Below are 20,501 nucleotides of genomic sequence, written 5' to 3'. Positions count from 1 at the left end.
TCATTTTCTTATTTTTTAAATTTCATTATTTATAAACTCAACATTGCATTTAAAAATAAAGGCTAGTGTTAATGAATTAATGCTACTACAAAAAGTCATTGCTAAAATTTTCATACTGAAACAGATTTTAACTTATGTTAAGATGATCTATGCTTTATTTAAATTGTATTTACTCTACAAGCAGGCATTTTTACCTGCCATTTTAACTATAGTCACCAAATTCTAAATATAATTTTGAAAATTGAAATTGAAGCTTTTGTTTATGTGGCAAAAGTAAGCTTCAGGACTGGGCTGTGTATTTTTATTGGCATGTAACAGTTAATATGAGCTCTACAAGAATTTGTGTTTAAAGAGTTAAAGCAATCAACAGCTGCAATTTAAAAAACTGTATTAAAAACTGGTTGACTCAGTTTTGCAACTTGTTGAATCTTCTTGAGTCCTGATTTCTTAAAGACTGGCTGGATAGATCTATCCCAAATCATTATTAGTCTCTTACAATTTTTGTTCAGAGAATTCATCTTAATCTTTTTGAGCTGTCATTTTTTTTCCTTCTAAAAGTAATGTCTATTGTTAGTGATTTAAAATAAAAGGAGAAAAAGGTCACTTTTCTATCACCTGTAATGAAACCAGTTGAAACATAATTGTTTTGGTTAATTTCCATTCATCTTTTCCCCCTATGCATTATATGTTTTTCTCTCTTTCCAGGCATAATATTTTAATAATTTGGATCACTGTGTTTACTATTTTGTATCTTTTTTTTTTTCATATAACATTTGTAATTCTCCTGGTCATCAATTTTTGAAAATGAAATTTTTTTTCATGGCTACAGAGTATTTTGTCATGATGGTGGTCTTCACCCTCTTATTCCCAGTGGTATCTAGAACAAACCTTAAAACATGTTTTCACTTCCCATTCTGCAATTTACTATAGTAATTTGGTTAACTTTAAGACTTTCTCTGGGATAGTTTTTTGAATTCAAGACTATAATACTTATGGTGGTTCAATTGCAGTGATTTATTATAGTCACCAACATTTTAAAACCTTATATTTATTTTGTCAGTATGCATGTAGATTTTGATAACTGGGCTTTGATACTCTGATAATGCTCACTTAATTTACTCTAGACTTGATTATTATTTATACAAGTTTAGAATTACATATTAAATGCAATTACATGAAAATTTTTTTGCTTTGTTAATATTCCATTTGCCATGATATTTTTCTGTCATGTAATTCTCTTTTTCTGAGTTTGGATATAATCAGCATATACCCCTAACTTAAACATGTATCTCTGTATCAAGATACTATAGTTCAAAAAAACTTTTAGTTAGAAAATGCCAGTGTGTGTAGACCAGGAGTTTGTTTTGTTAATTCATTTTGATGTTTAAAAGACAGTAGTGTAACTAGGCATTTGTTATGCATTTTCTCAATATAAGCTGCTTAGAAACTGTTCTTACAGCCATCTCTGTTCGTGTATCCATTTTAATCGTATGGCCCTGTAAGCCTTTGAGTTTGTGATGCCTGGTGTCGACAGTGACCCATTTTATTTTTATTTTTTTAATGTCTCTAACTCTTTCTCTCTCTTTTAATAAAACTTTTTCTCTTGTCTCTTTTTTAAAAAGACCTATATCTTTGTTCAGACAAACCCTCTATAATACTTAGTACTCAAAAATGAATGTTCCTGAGCAGGAGCATGTCCCCTGGGCAGGTAGAGCAGGATTGTCTTTGGAGAAATGTAATGAAATATGCATATATATTTACCATTAATTTAGAATAGGCAACTATCTTAAGTAAAGATTGAAATATGCATATATATTTACCATTAATTTAGAATTGGCATCTATCTTAATGTAAAAATTTCTCAAAGAAAAGTTTACAAGTAACTTTGTAACTTTGTTCTTTTTAAAAGATAAAACCACCACCGTAATGCTGCTCAGGTATGCTATTGGAAATATTAGTTATGTAGCACTGGAGGAAAATAAGAGTTTATAGCAACTAATTTCTTAAATTAGGGATATTGTCAAGTTGATCAAGTATGATAGCAAAACTGCAGGATCTGCAGAATTCAAGTCTTTCAGAGTTTATATTTGATTTGTATATGTAAAGTAGCTTGTCAGTTTACTTTTGGAGTGTCATAATTTGTTAAAATTGCATAGATTATTAATTTCCAGAGATAGTATTCATTGCTCATTAAACTTGAATTTTTAAGTAACTGATGCCCCCTTGTGGTGAAAGAGATATTTTGCTTTTGTCTGAATTTGGAGAATGATTATTTTGACTTTTCTTTAATACAGTGGACATTAGTGTTCACAAAGAAGCTGTTGACAATATGCAATTTGAATTTTGTAAAGCTCATTGCCATAAAATTCACAGCCTTACCCTGTATTGTCTCAGAAGTGCATGTAACCAAGCACATACAATGAGACAAAATTTTGGAAGCTATTTAATTACAAATAGCATAGGGATTTTCTGATCTTATATATGATTTCTTATGTCTTTGTTTTTGTGTCTCACATAGGTGATGTACAGTTCATTGATTATGAATATTCTGGATACAACTACCTGGCATATGATATCGGAAATCATTTCAATGAATTTGCAGGTAAAATCGAGGGTATAACTAACGGAGCAGCATATATAACTTTGAAATAATTATTTGAGAACTGTTTTTTTGGTTTATAGTTTTTCTTTAGAGAAGTTCACCTGGGATGTTCCAGGGACAACATTTTTTTTTCTTTTTTTCTTTTTTTTCAGGGACAACATTTTTAAATTCCTTCCTGACCTTGTACTTTGTTTTTCTTTATTATTGGAGGAGGGAGAAGAGATGACCCTTTCCTTAATTCCTTAAGGAAAATAAGAAAAAATAATACTTGTGACTTAGATTGACATAGTGTAACACCTTACACTCCTTCCTCCTTCCTCCAATAATCTCATCTCCTTCCTCCAATAATCTCATCTCACTTTTTCCTCCTGTCAATTAGGTTATGTTCCCAGTTTACAAATGGAGAAAGTAACTTAGCAAGATCACACATTTTATGACTATATTTGGAAACAATGAATGTTCTAAAACTAAAGATTAGGAAATTCCCCTGGATGGTTTATACTTAGGAGGGACTTTTCACTGCTGAATTTTTATTTGTATACATTCATGCATTCCTATTTTTTTCATTTACTTAAGGTTATCAGACTGGGAAAAAGTTGGAGGGGGTTTTAATTGACATGTTTTTATTTTTTATTTTATTTTAATTAATTAATTTTAATTGACATGTTTTTAGTTATTTCCCTACAATAGACTTTTCATATACATGCTATATCCCCACACATGTGCTGTACATATTTTCACTTATCTGTCAGGAGGGAAAGCAGCTGTGCATATAATGGGACATCACCAAATCCATGTTAGTATAATGTGTAGTCACTGCTGTCAGTATGAAATAGGAAACTCTCCAGTGGTCCTAATATGATTTTGTGTAAGAAAAATTGAGCTAAGCTTGCAAGTTAGGTAGAATTTGAGATGTGCAGATAGAACAGAAAGGAAAGCACTGCAGGAAGGAGGAAGAAAATGTCAATGTGAGTGCACCTGTTTGTAGGATGTAAAACTCATGAAGGAGAATACAGGGGTTGGGTTATAAGACCAGAGAAGCAAAGTTTGGACCAAGTTATGTAGAACTTTGAGTGTGAAGCTTTAAAAAAAAAAAAAAGTACGAACTTAATTTTTTAGGTTAGCATTTTTTTTAAACTGCTTATCTTAAAACCAAATTTGTGGGTTAATTATTTTAAAGTACAGAATAGAAAAGAAATAGAAAATATCCAAGTTGGAAGGTGTATAGTTAGGGTCGATATTGTTTTGTGGAACTTAATACCAGTAGAGTGTATCAAAGTTCAATATGAAATGTATTTATTTTTTTTAATTTATTTTTTATTTTTTTTTTGAAATGTATTTCTTAACCCCATGAGTAATGGTCAAAAATGTTTTTAGAGCTGCAGTTCTAGGAAATGCTCTAAGTATTAGTTTGCATAATAATCTGAAGTACTTATTAAATGAAGATTTGGAGCTTTTATGGTTGGTGGTTCAAGCTTCACCCTCTCAGAAGAAATTGAAGCAATGAGAATTGATTTCATGATGACGAAATGTATTGTGCTTTAGAGTTTAAGCTGGAATACTTTATGTATTTTTGTTTATTATTTTAATGCTATTTACTTAACATCTAAGTATTTAGGATTTCTTTAGGGGTTATTAAAGCATATAGAAGACATTGTGTTTTTAAAATCTTTTAAGTGTATTTTTTTTTCCGTATTAGGTGTGAGTGATGTAGACTATAGTCTCTATCCAGACAGACAACTACAGGGCCAGTGGCTGCGTTCTTACCTTGAAGCCTACAAAGAATATAAAGGCTTTGGGACTGAAGTTACTGAAAAGGAGGTAGAAATACTCTTCATTCAGGTCAATCAGTTTGCGTTGGTAAGTTTAAATACAAACAATGAAAGAGGTTTTTTTTGGTAAGATTCTCTATTTTATTTTTTAAGTTTTTAAAATGTATTTATTCAAGAGACACACACAGAGAGAGGCAGAGACATGGGCAGTGGGAAAAGCAGGCTCTATGTGGGGGAGCCTCGGGATCATGACCTGAGCCAAAGGCAGATGCTTCAACCACTGAGCCACCCAGATGCCCCAATAAATAAAATCTCTATTCCCTGCATCCTCTGGCAAGTTCCTCTTACTCCATTTGGACATGTCTTAAATACTGTTTCTTTCTCTGGGACTCCTCCTTCCTTGATCACTTGTCACAAAGACGGCATATACATAATTTCTAAAACTGATTTGAGGGGTGCTGGGGTGGCTTAGTCATCAGGCATCTTCTTTTGGCTCGGGTCATGGTCTTAGGGTGCTGGGATTGAGTCCTGCGTTGGGCTCCCTGCTCAGCAGGGAGCCTGCTTTCTCTCTCTCTCTCCCCTTGCTCATGCTCTCTCTTTCAAATAAGTAGATAAAATCTTAAAAAAAAAACAAAACTGGGCAGCCCCGGTGGCGCAGGGGTTTAGCGCTGCCTGCAGCCCAGGGCGAGATCCTGGGGACCCGGGATCGAGTCCCACATCGGGCTCCCTGCGTGGTGCCTGCTTCTTCTTCTGCCTGTGTCTCTGCCTCTCTCTCTCTAACTGTGTCTCTATGAATAAATAAATAAAATCTTAAAAAAAAAAAAACTGATTTGATAAGTGGGAAATTTTTTTTTTTTTTTAAGATTTTGTTTATTTTTAGAGTGCATGCAGGCATACACTGGTAGGGAAAGGGGCAGAGGTGGAGAGGGAGAGGGAGACGGAGAGAATCCCAGGTAGATTCCATGCCTAGTGAGCATGGAACCTGACCATAGAACCCGATGCTGTGTCCTGCAACCCTGAGATCATGATGTGAGCCATCCGGGTGCCCTGGAAAAGAGGTTTGAATAAAATCAGGATATAGATATTTCTTAATAAATGGCTGGTTAAATATTTGTTTATTGCTGAGGGCGTGAGCAGACTTGGAAATATTAAAAGATTTCACGTGTTTCTTATTGTTTACTATAATTAATATTAAGATGGTAAACAAAAGTAGGTATTTGCATTATAAAATCAAAGTGTACATATGGTTTTTTAAGCTGTGCAGAGTTTTTAGGCACATTGTTTTCAGACTTCAGATTATTTCTAAGTGAAATCTTAGAGTTTTTAGGGGTTTTTCAGGAAACAGTTCAAGGATACATTGTTAGTTACTGGTTCGTCATATAAAGCCTTGAATTTTTCTTTCCAACAGAAATGAGTAGCCTAGAAATTAAAATGCCCTTTGATAGAATTATATATCTATAGCTTCCAAGTCTGAAAGAAATAGTATAAGTAAATCACACAGAATATTATATTATTTGGACTTAAATTTTCTCTGCCATTTTGGGGAATGCAAATGATGAAAAAACTGTTTCCTACATTTCCTTTTCATCCATTTAAGAGTCTAATGGTAGATCTAAGTTTTTCATTTTTCACCCCCTAAAAGGTACTAAGTATAATCCTTCTCTAGTGTAGAATCATTTAGTTATTTTACACTACTGTAGGAATGAATGCTGCTTGAAATGGTAGGAAGAGCTGGTTTGATGTTATTTTTAAGTATAGAATTTCCCACTTTCAGTCTTTTCTGCTTATAAAACCAGCCTAATAGGAAGAAATTACAATAGCATCCACAGATGATTTTTATATCACTTAAAATATGCCTGGTGGTTTAGATTAGTGTTCTTAACCTTTTTGGTCTCAGGATTCTCTTTACACTTTCAGTATTTTTTTGAGGACCTCTATGAGCTTTTGTTTATTTAGGTTAATTATCAGTATTTATCTTATTGAAAATTAAAACAAATTGAAAATATTTATTAAGTAAATCTTTTTTAAATGATAAATTTGTAGGGGTGCCAGGGTGGCACAGTCTTTTAAGTGTCTCACTCTTGGTTTTGGCTCAGGTTGTGATCTCAGGATTGTGGGATTGAGCCCTGCATTGGGCTCTATGCTCAGCACGGAGCCAACTTGAGATTCTCTCTTTCCCTCTGCCCCTCCCACTTGTTCTCCCTTCCCCAAATAAATAAATCTTAAAAAATAAACTTGTTAACATCAAACAGCAACTAATTAATTAATCAATTTATTTATTTATCTGCGATTTTAATGTTTGTTTATGTATGTATGTATTTATTTATTTATTTTTGATTTTTTTATTTACTCATGAGAGACACAGAAAGAGGGAGAGAGGGGCAGAGATATAGGCAGAGGGAGGAGACTCCATGCAGGAATCTTGATGTGGGACTCGATCCCAGGACCTCGGGATCAAGCCCTGAGCCAAAGTCAGACGCTCAACCACTGAGCCACTCAGGTGTCCATAAATAGCATTTGAAAATGAAAAATAACCATTTCCCAAAAACAAAACAAAAGAATGGCATTATGTTACACTTTTGCAAATCTCTGTACTACTGGCTTAATAAAAGCTAGATTCCTTTTTTTTTTTTTAAGACTTTATGCATTTGACAGCACACACAAACGGGAGTGGCAGGCAGAGGGAGAGGCGGGGAAGTAGACTCCCCGCTGAGCAGGGAACCCTATGTGGGGCGTCTTGGGATCATGACCTGAGCCTGAAGGCAGATGTAAAGGCTAGATTCTTATATCTTCTTTTGCATTTCATTTGTTGCAATGTATGGTTTGGTTAAAGTATATAAAAAACATTCTGTTTCACCCACATGTTGTTGGAAGAGATGAATATTTTGCCTTTTCAGATAGTTGTGGATATTCTCTTTGATACTTCACCAAAAGTCAGCAAGTGATTATTTCTTAGAGGTTAATTGTAATGGGCAGTCTGAAAACATCAGTTAACTTTTTGTACTCCAGTACGTTATAATCCATTGGTTTATGTTGCACGTTGAGTGGTTCTTTTAGCAGTGCATGATTTTGTAGTTTTAACATTATTAAGTGTTATTTGGAAAATACTGATCATTGAGTTGTATAGATCTTTGTTGAAACATCTTATATGATATAAAAATATCACATCCATTGATAACAATCAGTATCATCAGAAAAGGTTTTGAGTACTGTATTGAGAAGCTGCTAAGCTCACAGAATCAAATACAAGTTTTCCAAAGTTCTAATTTTAGGTTGAATACTTGAAGACCATCATTGGCAACAAATACTGTCAATTATTTTCATTGAAATGAGAAGTTCCCCCTTTTTTTAATCTGAGAAATATCTGCTAACTGCCCAACTCTAATACCTAGTTTGAATGTCACTTAATTCTTTCAAGTAAAAATGATGTTCCAGTAAAAATGTACAAATTCAGCTCGTAACTTGGTCATAAATGTTTTTCCTTGAAAGAACCTTTCTCTTGATATAAATTTAATAAAATTAATAGTTTCAATGGCTTCATAAAGGACATTCTTTGGTGAGACTGGCCTTTTACTGTGTGTAGAGATGATGTGAGTGTGTGTGAATGTTTGCTGCCACTGCCTTGATGCACTGTAAAGGGCCGATAGCTTCACCCACCATTGCTTTTAAACCATCAGTGCAGATATTAAGATAGTCATAGGGCAAGTAACATATTAATAATATTATAAAAAATAGTTTTGGGCCTCAGGAATCTCCCATGGTTGGGAGCCATTCTTTTAGACTTTAAAAAGAAGGAAGGCGCATCTCCTCTCATAATTCACTTCTCAATACCTGAGACTTCCTCAGGTAGAATAAACCATTTTTGAAAAATTTTATCATCCTTATTTTATATAATGGTATTAATTAACATTTTATTGAGTGTTTGTTATATACTAGGTATAGAGACTAGGCTTTGATATGTGTTTTTTCCACACCACTGAGTAGTTCTCTGATTCTCAGCTGTGACTCTGTGAGCTTCAATTTTGTAAATAAGTGTCAGATCCCACAGGTTAAGGGTTCAATCTCACAAAACTGCACCCCACAATCCTCCTTTTCAGATGTCACTTGCAAGTCTCAGTTGTTCTTGTTCTTCTTACCCACTGGCTATAAATCGGAGGTTTCTGAAACTTCCTCTTTGGATACAATTAATTTGTTAGAGTGGCTTGTAGAACTCAGAGAAGCTTTTAAGTATGTTTATTGGTTTATTATAAAGAAACAGAGGAATAGTCAGATGAAGAGGTATATAGGGCAAGGTCCAGAAGAGTTCTGAGCTTGGGAACTTCTGTTCTTTAGGAGGTTAGGGCATACCACCCTCCAGCATGTGAATGTGTTCTGGTTCACCAGGCCTGGAAGCTCTTTGAATCCCCACCTTTGGTTATATGGAGACTTCATTACGTAGGCAAGATTGATGAAAACCTTGGCCATTGAAAACTGAACTCGGTCTCATGCCCCTCTCCCTTCTCTGAAGGTGGTGAGATGGGGGGCTGGAAGATCCATCCCTCTACAATCACATAGTTAAGTTCCCTGGATCCAGTCCTCTAGAGGGGGTTTCCAAAAGTCCCCTCATTACTTACACTTTTATTGTTCTGGAACTATTTCGGAAACTTAGGATAAGAGATCAAATGTTATTAACAAGATGTTGCCATTGCTCTTATGTTTAGGAAATTCTGAGGATTTGGGGAACTCTAATCCAGAAACAGTGGATGAAGGCCAAATACGTAATTCTTTTATAAATCATAGTATCACATCTGCATTTTGCAGATGAGAAAATAAAGGTACAGATGGGTTAATTAAATTGCTCAAAGCCATGCAGCTAGTAATTTTTTTCAACTTGACTCCAGAGTTCAGCTTTTTTTTTTTCCCCTTTAAGTTAATTGTTAGGGCTCATGTGCATGTACTTTAGTTGTTTATTCTTTACTACATCATTTATTCTTTTCTTTATCTGTATATGAAGGGAAGTTTTAGGGATGCCTGGGTGGCTCAGTGGTTAAGCATCTGCCTTCGGCTCAGGGCATGATCCTGGAGTCCTGGGATTAAGTCCCACGTCTGGCTCCCTGCCTGGAGCCTGCTTCTCCTTCTGCCTGTGTCTCTGCAACCCCCGCCCCCCCCGCAATGTCTCTCATGAATAAATCTTAAAAAAAGAAAATGAAGGGAAGTTCTATATCCCGATAGTGATTTTTTTAAGGAAGTTAAAAACAAAGTGCAATAGTAATTTTTAAATAGATTTTTTAAAAAAGATTTTATGTATTTATTCATGAGAAAGAGAGAGAGAGAGAGAGACAGAGACATAGGCAGAGGGAGAAGCAGGCTCTGTGCAGGGAGCCCGACATGGGGACTCGATCATCAGTCTCCAGGATCATGCCCTGGGCTGAAGGCGGCGCTAAACCGCTGGGCCACTGCGGCTGCCCTTAAATAGATATTTTTACAGCAACATACTTTAAAGACCTCTTTAGTTTTAAATTTAGAGGGCAAATTTTTTGTATATATGTGTGTATGTGTGTGTATATATAATTTCCATTAATCTTTAAAACAATCCTGTTGTGGAATACAGAAGGCTAATAGTTTCTCATCTTTTAAGTGATGATTATGACTAAAAATTTGTGACTTAATGAAGGTTGCAAAAGGAGTTAGTGACAGAACCTGGACATAAACCCTCATAGTTCTCAATTAAAATTTAGAATCCTTTCTCATGCACTGTATTGTTTTACCTAACCAAATCGGACTTGGTTAGGTAATACCACAGCTGTGGAGTAATTTTTTTTTTTTTATAACTTCTGTTACGATAAGGGCTTAAACATTTTTTTAAAAAAATATTTTATTTATTTACTCATGGGTGACACAAACACAGAGACAGGCAGAGACACAGGCAGAGGGAGAAGCAGGCTCCATGCAGGGAGCCCGATGTGGGATTCGATCCCCGGTCTCCAGGATCGCGCCCTGGGCCAAAGGCAGGCGCTAAACCGCTCTGCCACCCAGGGATCCCTGGGAAGTAAAGTTTTGTTAGTTATTATCAGAATCTTAAAATATTTTCATGTTTAACTAGAAATAGATTGTAAAGCACACACACAAGTAGTTATTTTAGAGCTCCTACATGGTCATCTGTTTTTCTCTTAAGTCTTAAGACCCACTTTTCTCTGACATAAGTAAAATCATGTTACTTTATGTCATGGTTGCTTATGCAGAATTGTTGGGCCAATAAAAATTGTTTTCAGATGTTTCATGCCTAGAACATTTTTCATATTTAAATATATATTTTTTGAGATTTGGATTTTCCTTTTTGTTTATATTTTTACATAAAAAACCCAAGATTCTTTGGTAATTATGTATTTTATAGGGAAGCCTGTTAGCGATTATAATCATTAAAAACATTTAACCAATATCTATTAGTGCTTACGCTGAACTCTGTCTCCGCAAAGCAGTTACAAGAATTGGGCTCTATTTTCCAAGTGGTTATAATATATTCTGACCTTTTTGGATGTGAACAGAAGTGATCTATAGCCATCTAGGTAACTGTACACTTCAGTATTACTTGTGTTTTAAGTATTTTATATATAAAAAGCTTTAAGACAGTATTCTACATGGAGTTGGTGAAAAAGGAAAAACATTAGTTATTTGATAATTGTTTTATAAAGAAATGTGTATCATAATTCTTGATTTTCCTTCCTTCCTCTTTAGGCTTCTCATTTCTTTTGGGGATTATGGGCTTTGATTCAAGCCAAATATTCCACTATTGATTTTGATTTCCTTGGGTAAGTTTAATTGTACTTATATGCATTACACATCACGTTTGTCTCTCCTTTTTAAAAATTTTTTTTTGGATATACACACAACTCGTAGGGTACACTGTAGTTATTATTTACACTGTAGTTCTTATTTTCAGTCAAATGTTTATAAGGGTTGCATATATTTAATAATTGGTCTGCAAGGAAATCTGGTATAATCTGTTAAATACTGTATTAGAAAACTGTCCAGTAGATGGTGCAATAAACTAAAAATAAGTCCTTTGAAAAATCTTAAAACTTAAAATCAGCTTAGAAGGGTGAGTGGAAAAAGAAGGGGAAGGATTAAGTTTTTCATTTTTTATTAATTCTCTTGTTATTCATTTCTCACTAGGTATGCAATTGTTCGTTTTAACCAATACTTTAAAATGAAGCCTGAAGTTACTGCATTAAAAGTGCCTGAGTAAAGAAGAGATTTGATTATTTTCAAGTAGCTGAACAGTGCTTGTGTATCTTTTCTTAAGAAATTTTGAAGAGCCAATATTTGTTAAAATTCTGTTGTTTAATTTGGTTATCTTGCTTTACAAATTATGCCTCTAAACAACCAATCTATTTTTTAAATAGACTGAATAATGTCAAGAAGTATACCTACTGCTATCAGTTTGTGGTGGATTAGAAGTTTGTTAAATCTGCAAAAAGGTATAAATATGTCAGTAATCCTTTGATAATTTAATCTATGTTATATGTGAATTATTTATTATAAATTTAACATAATTCTGTGACTGCTTTCATCTGTTTCATCTGTTGGTTGAGTGTAAGCAATGAAAATGTTCCAGAGAAATTTTTTTTAAAGTTTTGCTTTAATAATATTAACTTTAGCAAACAGTCTAGATGTTCAGTATAACCTTTTTATCTTGATACACTATAAGAAATATGAATCATCACTCTTGAAATGCCAGATACTGGTATAGATTACTTAGGGTATTCATAAAAAAATATCTGTATATGAGGGTAAACTGTATTTACTGTCTATGTTTAGTGGTACATCTTTTTGAATAGAATATTGGAAAGTGTTTTTCTTGGGAATATATTTTAAAATTAAATTCTCCTTTTCCTACATATCTGGCAGTATAAATATTAACATTTATTGTATAATCCTGGAATAGATACAGTTACCAAAATCTGCATTAAATAATGTTTTCACATACTAAATATGGTCATTTAGGTTGCTAGTTTGTTCTTAAAATTTGATAATATCACTTTACTTTTTACCAAAAATTTTGTTTTACTTAGTGAGGTATTCGGTGTTTTTGTCTGTTTAGCTGGTAGAACAAATGCTAATTTTTGAAACAAAGAATGTTTATCATACTTGGGAACAAGAAAATGTCATTTAGATAGATTCTTTTTTACCTTCCCAGATTCATTCCTTAACAGTTGGTTTCATGTGTTCATTTGGCTCCATGTCTTTAGAATGATAGCAAATGATTACGTGATACATGTAGGTTCAGAGAAATAAATTAAAAGCAGTTAAATAAGGAGCATTTAGGACATTGATCTACTACACTTACAATCTGACAAAATGTGAATTAAATATTCATGGTAGGAGGGCTTCTGTTTTAGTTTCTCTTGATTTTGTTTGTGTATTTTTAATTTTGTTTGGGAGTGAGAAGGTGGCAATTATTATATGGAAGGAAGTTAGATCTTTGCGATAAGTAGGGTTCACATTTTGAAGACTGCTGCTGTGTGGAGTTGAGCAGTCATAGTTACCTTTACTTAGAAAATTAGTCTGACAAGCTTTGCACTTTGGTCACATAAGTGCCCATGTACAAAGTTGACTTAATGAATCTGCATATTCAGAATATGCAACTACAAACATATCCTCTGAGAAATCTTCTGGGGAGTTTGATGTATTATTCCAAATGACTTATATTCTCAGATAAATGCTTTAAAATACTTGGATTATCTCAAGATGTTTAAAGCTAATAAGCAGAAACACTTAAAGGCCATTTTAAATGGTAAATTCTAGTTACATAAATAGACTCTTAAAATCTGCTTGTGTCTATAACAGTGTTAGGCTAAGATTTGTTTTCTACCTCCCCAATGTTACAAATGTTCACTTCTGTTTTTATAAATCATATTACTGTAGGATCAATAGAATTTTACTTAATTGACTAAACGAATGGAACCAATTAAACAATTAATAGCTTTTTACATAATGTTAGAGTGAGTCTGAGGAATTGTTTTTGGTAGAATTTTCATCTGTGGTTGGAACATTATCTTTTTTTTTTTTTGGAACATTTTCTTAGGACAATGAATAATATGTAATACCCTTGAATGTTTTTGTTTTTGTTTTTTGTTTTTTTTTGTTTTTTTGGACTTCTGACTTTTTAAAGTGCAACAGTATATATCTTGGAGTACTATGGGAGAAGAGAAGATCAGTTTTCTATCTTACTCCATATTTTTCAAATTATTTTGAGTAGAGATTCACTGAGCCTTTGCTGGTAGAGTGCACATAGCTGCTGGCTGTGATACTCTTGTGTTTCAGAGAGATTCATATAGAACTCAATGTAAAGGGGAGTAGAGGCTCTTACTTTAGCCCTAGGAGTATGCAGTGGAAGTTGGAAACAAAATGAGACATTGAAGATATTTTCCCCACTTTATGGCTAGATTTTGGATGTTGTGATGCTCCCACTACCTGTACAGGTTTTTGGGATCATGCTGCAGGCTAGTAAGAGGGTTCAAAATTGCTTCCCTTTTTATTGGCCATTTAAAGGATTCTTTCTGAAGGAGAAACATCCCTCTAAAATTTGTCATATGGCTTGCTGAGATGTCTGTTGCCTTTTATGTTACGCTAAGGAACTTGAATGCCTTACCTAATAACTCAGCTGGTAGTAAGCTCATTTTGTAAATATGAAAATGGTTGTTAGAGAAGTGGCATTCATGTATACTCATTATTGTTAGTCAATAGACCATAGTGGCCTGGATGCTTTAATAAGCAAAATTCCACATTTTTTTCCCTTTTGTTCCTTACATACTTGTATGATCTTACCTGACCAGTAATACTTGTTTTTTCCCCCCTGTTGACCCTATGCTACCACGTGATTTTCTGGAAATCAAAGAGATGTGGTAGTAAATCATACTGTTCACATGGTCATTTGAGATCAACATGAGCACAAAACTCAACTAGGTCTGCCTGGAATGTATATAAAACAGTGTAAATAAAAATTTGTAAATTAGTGTGAATTGTATCTTGCATATGAGATTGTGTATTGTTTTGCATTCTCTTTTGTAGGTGTTTTTTTTTGTTTTTTGTTTTGTTTTGTTTTTGGTAAGGAAATGATACAGCTCTTTGGTTTTAGACTGGAAATAGCCAAAAATTCTGGCTGCACAGTGGGATAACAAGAGGAACTGGAAATAAGGTTTATCAGTTCTTGTTAATGTCAGTACTTATTTATTTAGCCTCTCAGTGCCTAATATGACTTTTCTTCATTCTTTAGTTGGCCATTAGTTTGTATGAGATTAGACTCCTATAAGCAGTAAATAAATACACTGCGAGCTCCTTTCTTTGACTCATGATTCTAAGCTAAAGCAAATTAAAAATATAATGTGATGATTGCAGTCTGAAGTATTATCTTTTCCTATTTTCAAGGTTGTTTTCTACAAAAAAAAAAAAACCTTGAAATTTTACATATTTCTGTGTGAATCTAAATCCCATATATATGAGATATGATAATAGATCTTAGTGCAACTTAAGCGTATCTCAGTTGGCTTCTCTAAATATAAAATTGTTCATTATGGATTATAAAAGAAAAGACATAAGTCATGAGTAATCTTTTAATGACTGCTATTTTCATTTTTGCTAAACTACAAATATTTATTTCAGTTTATAAATGTTACTAAAGCTTCCAGATTTGAAGCAGAAAAGTTCCCCAAGCACTCTCAATTAAAAGTTAAAAACTTTCACTTTAAAAATTATATACAAAAAAATATATATACATTTTTCTTTTTTACATTACACAAAGCTTTTTGTGTCATTTTTAAATTCCTTCATAAAAGAATGAGAATACTATCAGTTTGATTTTCTGCTTTAAATTGCTTATAATAAGCATTTCAGATGCATTCCAAAGTGATACAGATTTAAGCTTCTAATATTAATCAGTCATTCAGTTGATAGACAAAAATCACTAATGCTTTATGCTAGGAGGAGAGTTTTGTTATTGGCAGTAAACTTTACTACTTTCCTCAAAAGGCAAACACAATTATTGTGCACGAAGGAAATAAATTATAAGTGTGTAGTAAAGCAGCTTTCTCTTTATTTCAAAATTGATTAGCTCTGATTTTTCTTCCTTAGTTTATTAGATTTTAGAATGTCCTTTGGAAACTTCAATTATATATTAAGATAATCTTTTTTTTTTTTTTTTTAAAGATGTTAGTTACATTGAATCAACTTTTTTTTCAAGTTACATATCACTTGTGTGATTACAGTGTTATGTTTTGGGTTTGATACTTTTTGGATAGAAAAGCATAGCAATTATTTTAAATGATTTTTTACCCATTTTTGAAGCTTAGTCTGTGTGTTGCTATAAAAGAAAATACTTGGGTTTGGATTACTTGAATACTTGAAAACTGAAATTAGTAAGGTATCTTACATAATTCGATTTTTCTGAACACAGTTTTTATACAAACAACTTTAATTTATGCATCATAATTTGAAATAGAAGATTTCAACTCTTTGGACAAAAAATGATAGGCTTATAGACAAATACTGTTTTGTTTTTCAGGCATCCCAAATTCAACTTTTTATAGTAGATTTCTGTCCTAGAATCTGCTTTCTCTTTTTTCCTGTACCTAATGCACTTACTATGCTATAGATGGTATCAAATAGCAGGTTAAATAAAATCTGTGTTCATTATGAATCTTTCAGCTTTTCTAGTTATGAAAAATTGCTCTGTAAAATACTCTTAGTTCCTAAATATAGGCATATTTTTGTTTACATCCTATCCATTAATGGTATAAATACCATTAATCATTTTAACAAAATGTTCATAAAAATTGAAAACATTATATGTTATATTGGAACTAGTTAGTGAAGGGTAAGAAGAAGCTGGCTGATTTGAATTGTTTCATTAGTTAAGTTCCAAGACTTTTTAATAAAGGAGTTTCCAGAGATAGGTTGAGACCTGGTAGTATCCATGTAAATTAGCTTTTATGATCTGGAGAAAACCCCCAAAAGCAGTGGAAGAGGCAAGAGGATTTACTTGCCATGGTTGTGGTGTGCTGCTACTTCAGTTTTGGTAGTAACACACTGAAGTTTTTATTGTCCAGTAATCTGAAGAAGTTTCCTGTTATTTATGTGTACTAAATGAACTATAAATTGGTGGAATCTGCTAAGGGGAAACTTAATTTTAACTGTACTGTATTTAGGAACCTTTTTACAGCTGGGTGAAGTTTCCATGATTTGAAGTATTTGAATTTTAAAATATACTGTTATCATAAGAAATAAGACATGGCATTATTCCATGTTCTCAAGTGATAATTTCCTTATTGAGTTTCAGAAGAAAAAAACAAAATGAATAATTGTCACTGCGTTAGCTGTATGTTGAATTGGAAAATTGTGGCATAAAGCTTAAATTTGTGTTTATCAAATGTGAACCATAGTAGTATAATGCTGCTTTGTATATACTGTAAGTGCTACAAATAGTCTCAGCACTGAAAATGTATTGATACCTCTCAAATGAATGCAAATTTTGATGTAGGTGTTTTGATATGCCTCAGAAAGTATCTGAGTGTCTGAAAACTTGTTAATCTGTTTGGTAATGGAGATACTTCCTGTTTTTTGTTGCATATTTTCATGTTTAAAATTTAATTTTTACATTTTTACTACTGTTAATTTAAGTGTAAAACTTGTTCTGTGGATAAAAATGGGGTTGCCAGTGAAGAAAATGGAAAACAGCCTCATTCATGTAACTGCTTAAGTAAAGATACATTTTTGCCGTATGTTCATAAACTTTTAATGAAGTTGTTTGTATTTCTGTTTGAATATAAGTGACATTTTGGCTTTATTTCTGTTTAATAAGGCCTTTTACCATTGATTAAATGAAGGAATGTATCTTTTTGAAGAGATTTATATTCTGTAAATAAAAATTGGTTGTAACAATAAAGTTGGGTTCTAACTGCAGTGTACCATAAATCTTGTTATATCAACTTATTTTCGTGGTTTTTCTTTTTCAAGGGGAGAGAAAACAAGACTTTTTAAAGTTAGTGTATAACTATGTATTTGATGTGATTCTTAATATATTTTTTTATTTTTTCATTTTTATTTATTCATGAGACACCCACAGAGAGGCAGAGACAGACACAGGCAGAGGGAGAAGCAGGCTCCTCGCAGGGAGCTTGATGTGGGACTTGATCCCAGGACCCTGAGATCATACCCTGAGCCCAGAGGCAGATGCTGCTGAGCCACCTAGTCGTCCTGATTCTTAAAATTTCTAATTCTCTGATTTTATATAGTATTAACAAGTTTTGAAAAAAGTTTGCTTTCAGAAACTTAGTTGAGGTGAGAGTGTAGAATATTATGTAACTCAGTAAACAAATTCTGTTTAGTTTAAAAATTTATTATTCTTTTGACCACTATACTTTGTATCTTCACTGCAATTAGGGTGAGAAACAGATAAAGACACTGTCTGGGAAAAAAAAGACACTGTCTGGGACTTATTAGCATCTTAGTCTAGGCAGAGAGTATCCACTTAATCAATGTTTATTAAGCTTTAATTATCAGGTAATGTGATAGATGGTGGAGATACAAAGATACTATCTCTACTGTCAGATAGTAATGAAGATCAGTTCTCCATAACAAAAATAGTCAGCTCTGTGTGTGTATTTGTGTGCGTTATAAAATATTTTCCAAGTTGGGCTTGTCTAGTGTTTCCTAGATAAATATCTAGGTAGATAAATTTCTATTCTAGATAAAATTCTAGATAAATTTCTATTAGAATGAGGTTATGTATCACCAGCCAAAATACTACAAAAGTGAGGTGTCTTTTTATGACTGTAACACATCTGAGGAACTCATTATTGATGTTGATTTTCAACACTTGGTCAGAGTAGTATTCTGTGTCTTCACTCTGTAGTGTTTATTTTTCCCCTCGTGGGGAAATAAGCAATCTGTGGAGAGAAACTTTAAGATTATGTTTAGTATTTTGCTTGTTGTCAAAGGTCCCATTTCTCTTCTCTGACTTAACAACACTCGATAATTGTCTAAACTAATCTTTATCCTGATAGCTGTAAGATACACATTTTTCAGTTCTGCTGCATGGTACACATATATCATTTTCTTGTAAGGAATCCTCCATGTGTATCTATATATCATCTACCATTTGTGTGACTTTTTTTAAAGTATAGACTCTTAGGTTTCTATTTTGTTTAGTGGATTATAATCTGTTACTATACTTATTTACATTGATGTTAAAATGTCTGAGATTTGGCTTGGGGGAGCCCCATCAGATCTGGCTCCTTTTGATGTACCAGACATGTTTTGAGCACTTCCTTACTTTATAGTAAAATAAGATGTTCCATACTAATTTTGGAACCTTTCGGAGCCTTGGAATCAGCCATTTTTCCAAGGAACTGGTGTGTGTGTGTGTGTGTGTGTGTGTGTGTTTTGAGAATAATACTTAGAAACTTAAATCTGAGAACTAATTATGCTCATGAATTCTGGGATATCACAGAGCAAGGAAACAAACACACACATTTGTATGTAAATATATATTTTATGAATTGTTAGTAGTACACTTCAAATTTTTTTAAAAATTTTTATTTATGATAGTCACACAGAGAGAGAGAGGCAGAGACACAGGCAGAGGGAGAAGCAGGCTCCATGCACCGGGAGCCCGACGTGGGATTCGATCCCGGGTCTCCAGGATCGCGCCCTGAGCCAAAGGCAGGCGCCAAACCGCTGTGCCACCCAGGGATCCCCTACACTTCAAAATTTTTTTTTTAAAGATTTTATTTATTTATTCATGAGAGACACAGAGACAGAGATAGAGGCAGGGACACAGGCAGAGGGAGAAGCAGGTTCCATGCAGGGAGCCTGACATGGGACTCGATCCCGGGTCTCCAGGATCACACCCCGGGCCGAAGGCGGCGCTAAACCGCTGAGCCACCCGGGCTGCCCTACACTTCAATTTTATTTATTTATTTATTTATTTATTTATTTATTTATTTATTTATTTATTTATTTATTTATTTATTTATGATAGTCACACAGAGAGAGAGAGAGAGGCAGAGATACAGGCAGAGGGAGAAGCAGGCTCCATGCACCGGGAGCCTGACGTGGGATTCGATCCCGGGTCTCCAGGATCGCGCCCTGGGCCAAAGGCAGGCGCCAAACCGCTGCGCCACCCAGGGATCCCACACTTCAATTTTTAATCCAACTTCACAGAGTTCCCTTTCGCCTCTCCCATTTCATATTTGTTTCTCCCTTTTCTTTATTCTGATAATATAGACATTTTAAGAATACTATAGAATTAATGTGCCCTTTTCATTGTTTTATATGAAACGTTAATAGATGTATTACTAGTGATTTTAATCTTAGACCTTTGATTAAAATGGTGCCTACCAAATTTCTCCCTATTTTCTACTTTGAAAAAATTTTTTTAAAAATCGATTTTATTTATTAGAGCATGAGCAAGGGGGAGAGGGAGAAGCAGGCTCCCTGCTGAGCCAGGAGTCTGATGTGGGGCTCGATCCTAGGACCCTGGATCATGACCTGAGCTGAAGGCACACACTTAGCCAACTGAGCCCCCCAGGTGTCCCTACTTTTATTTTTTAAAGACTTTACTACAGAAAGCATGCACGGGAGCTCAAGCACAGGCCCTCAGGAAGGGGAGAGGGAGAGAGAGAAGCAGACTCCTCACTGAGCAGGGAGCCTGATGGGCTTGATTCCAGGACCCTGGGATCATGACCTGAGCCAAAGGTAGATGCTTAATCCACTGAGTCACCCAGGTGCCCCTCTGATTTTCTACTTTTAATTAGTAGGTGTCCAATGGGAGGAGATACTCTGAAACTGATTTTTGTGCTATTTTAGCATCTATCAGTTTTTGCCAGCAGCAGTTACTGTGTTGTTTGTTGCTAATTTTCTATTTCCCTCTTTCCTTCTACTTTATCTCAATTTTAATTATAAAATTGGGATTTTACTGTAGGGAAGAGCTATATTCCAAAAGTTAACTTACTTATTCAACTGTTATCAGTAAGAACACAAGAATATTTAATTCTATAGGTTGTAATCCATTACAATCATTTTGTTGCTCAATTTGTTCCAGTTTTTTTTTTCTTTTTTTTTGTTATTATTATTATTTATGATAGTCATAC

At 33.9% G+C, this 20,501-nt stretch overlaps 1 protein-coding gene across 1 annotated transcript in view; it reads left to right on the top strand.

Annotated features, from left to right (window-relative positions):
- Nucleotides 1–17,322, top strand: part of ETNK1 (ethanolamine kinase 1) — a 64,184-nt gene extending 46,862 nt beyond the window's left edge. Inside the window, exons 5-8 of the mRNA XM_025995098.2 lie at nt 2,519–2,602; nt 4,302–4,462; nt 11,089–11,162; nt 11,527–17,322. Of these exons, the coding sequence (XP_025850883.1) occupies nt 2,519–2,602; nt 4,302–4,462; nt 11,089–11,162; nt 11,527–11,599 (392 nt within the window). The 3' untranslated portion in view covers nt 11,600–17,322. The remainder of the gene's footprint in view (nt 1–2,518; nt 2,603–4,301; nt 4,463–11,088; nt 11,163–11,526) is intronic.
- Nucleotides 17,323–20,501: the final 3,179 nt, after the last annotated feature.

Source organism: Vulpes vulpes, chromosome 8 (assembly GCF_048418805.1).
Source record: "Vulpes vulpes isolate BD-2025 chromosome 8, VulVul3, whole genome shotgun sequence".
Taxonomy (NCBI): Eukaryota; Metazoa; Chordata; class Mammalia; order Carnivora; family Canidae; genus Vulpes; species Vulpes vulpes.
This window is presented reverse-complemented; position numbering and strand designations above follow the sequence as displayed.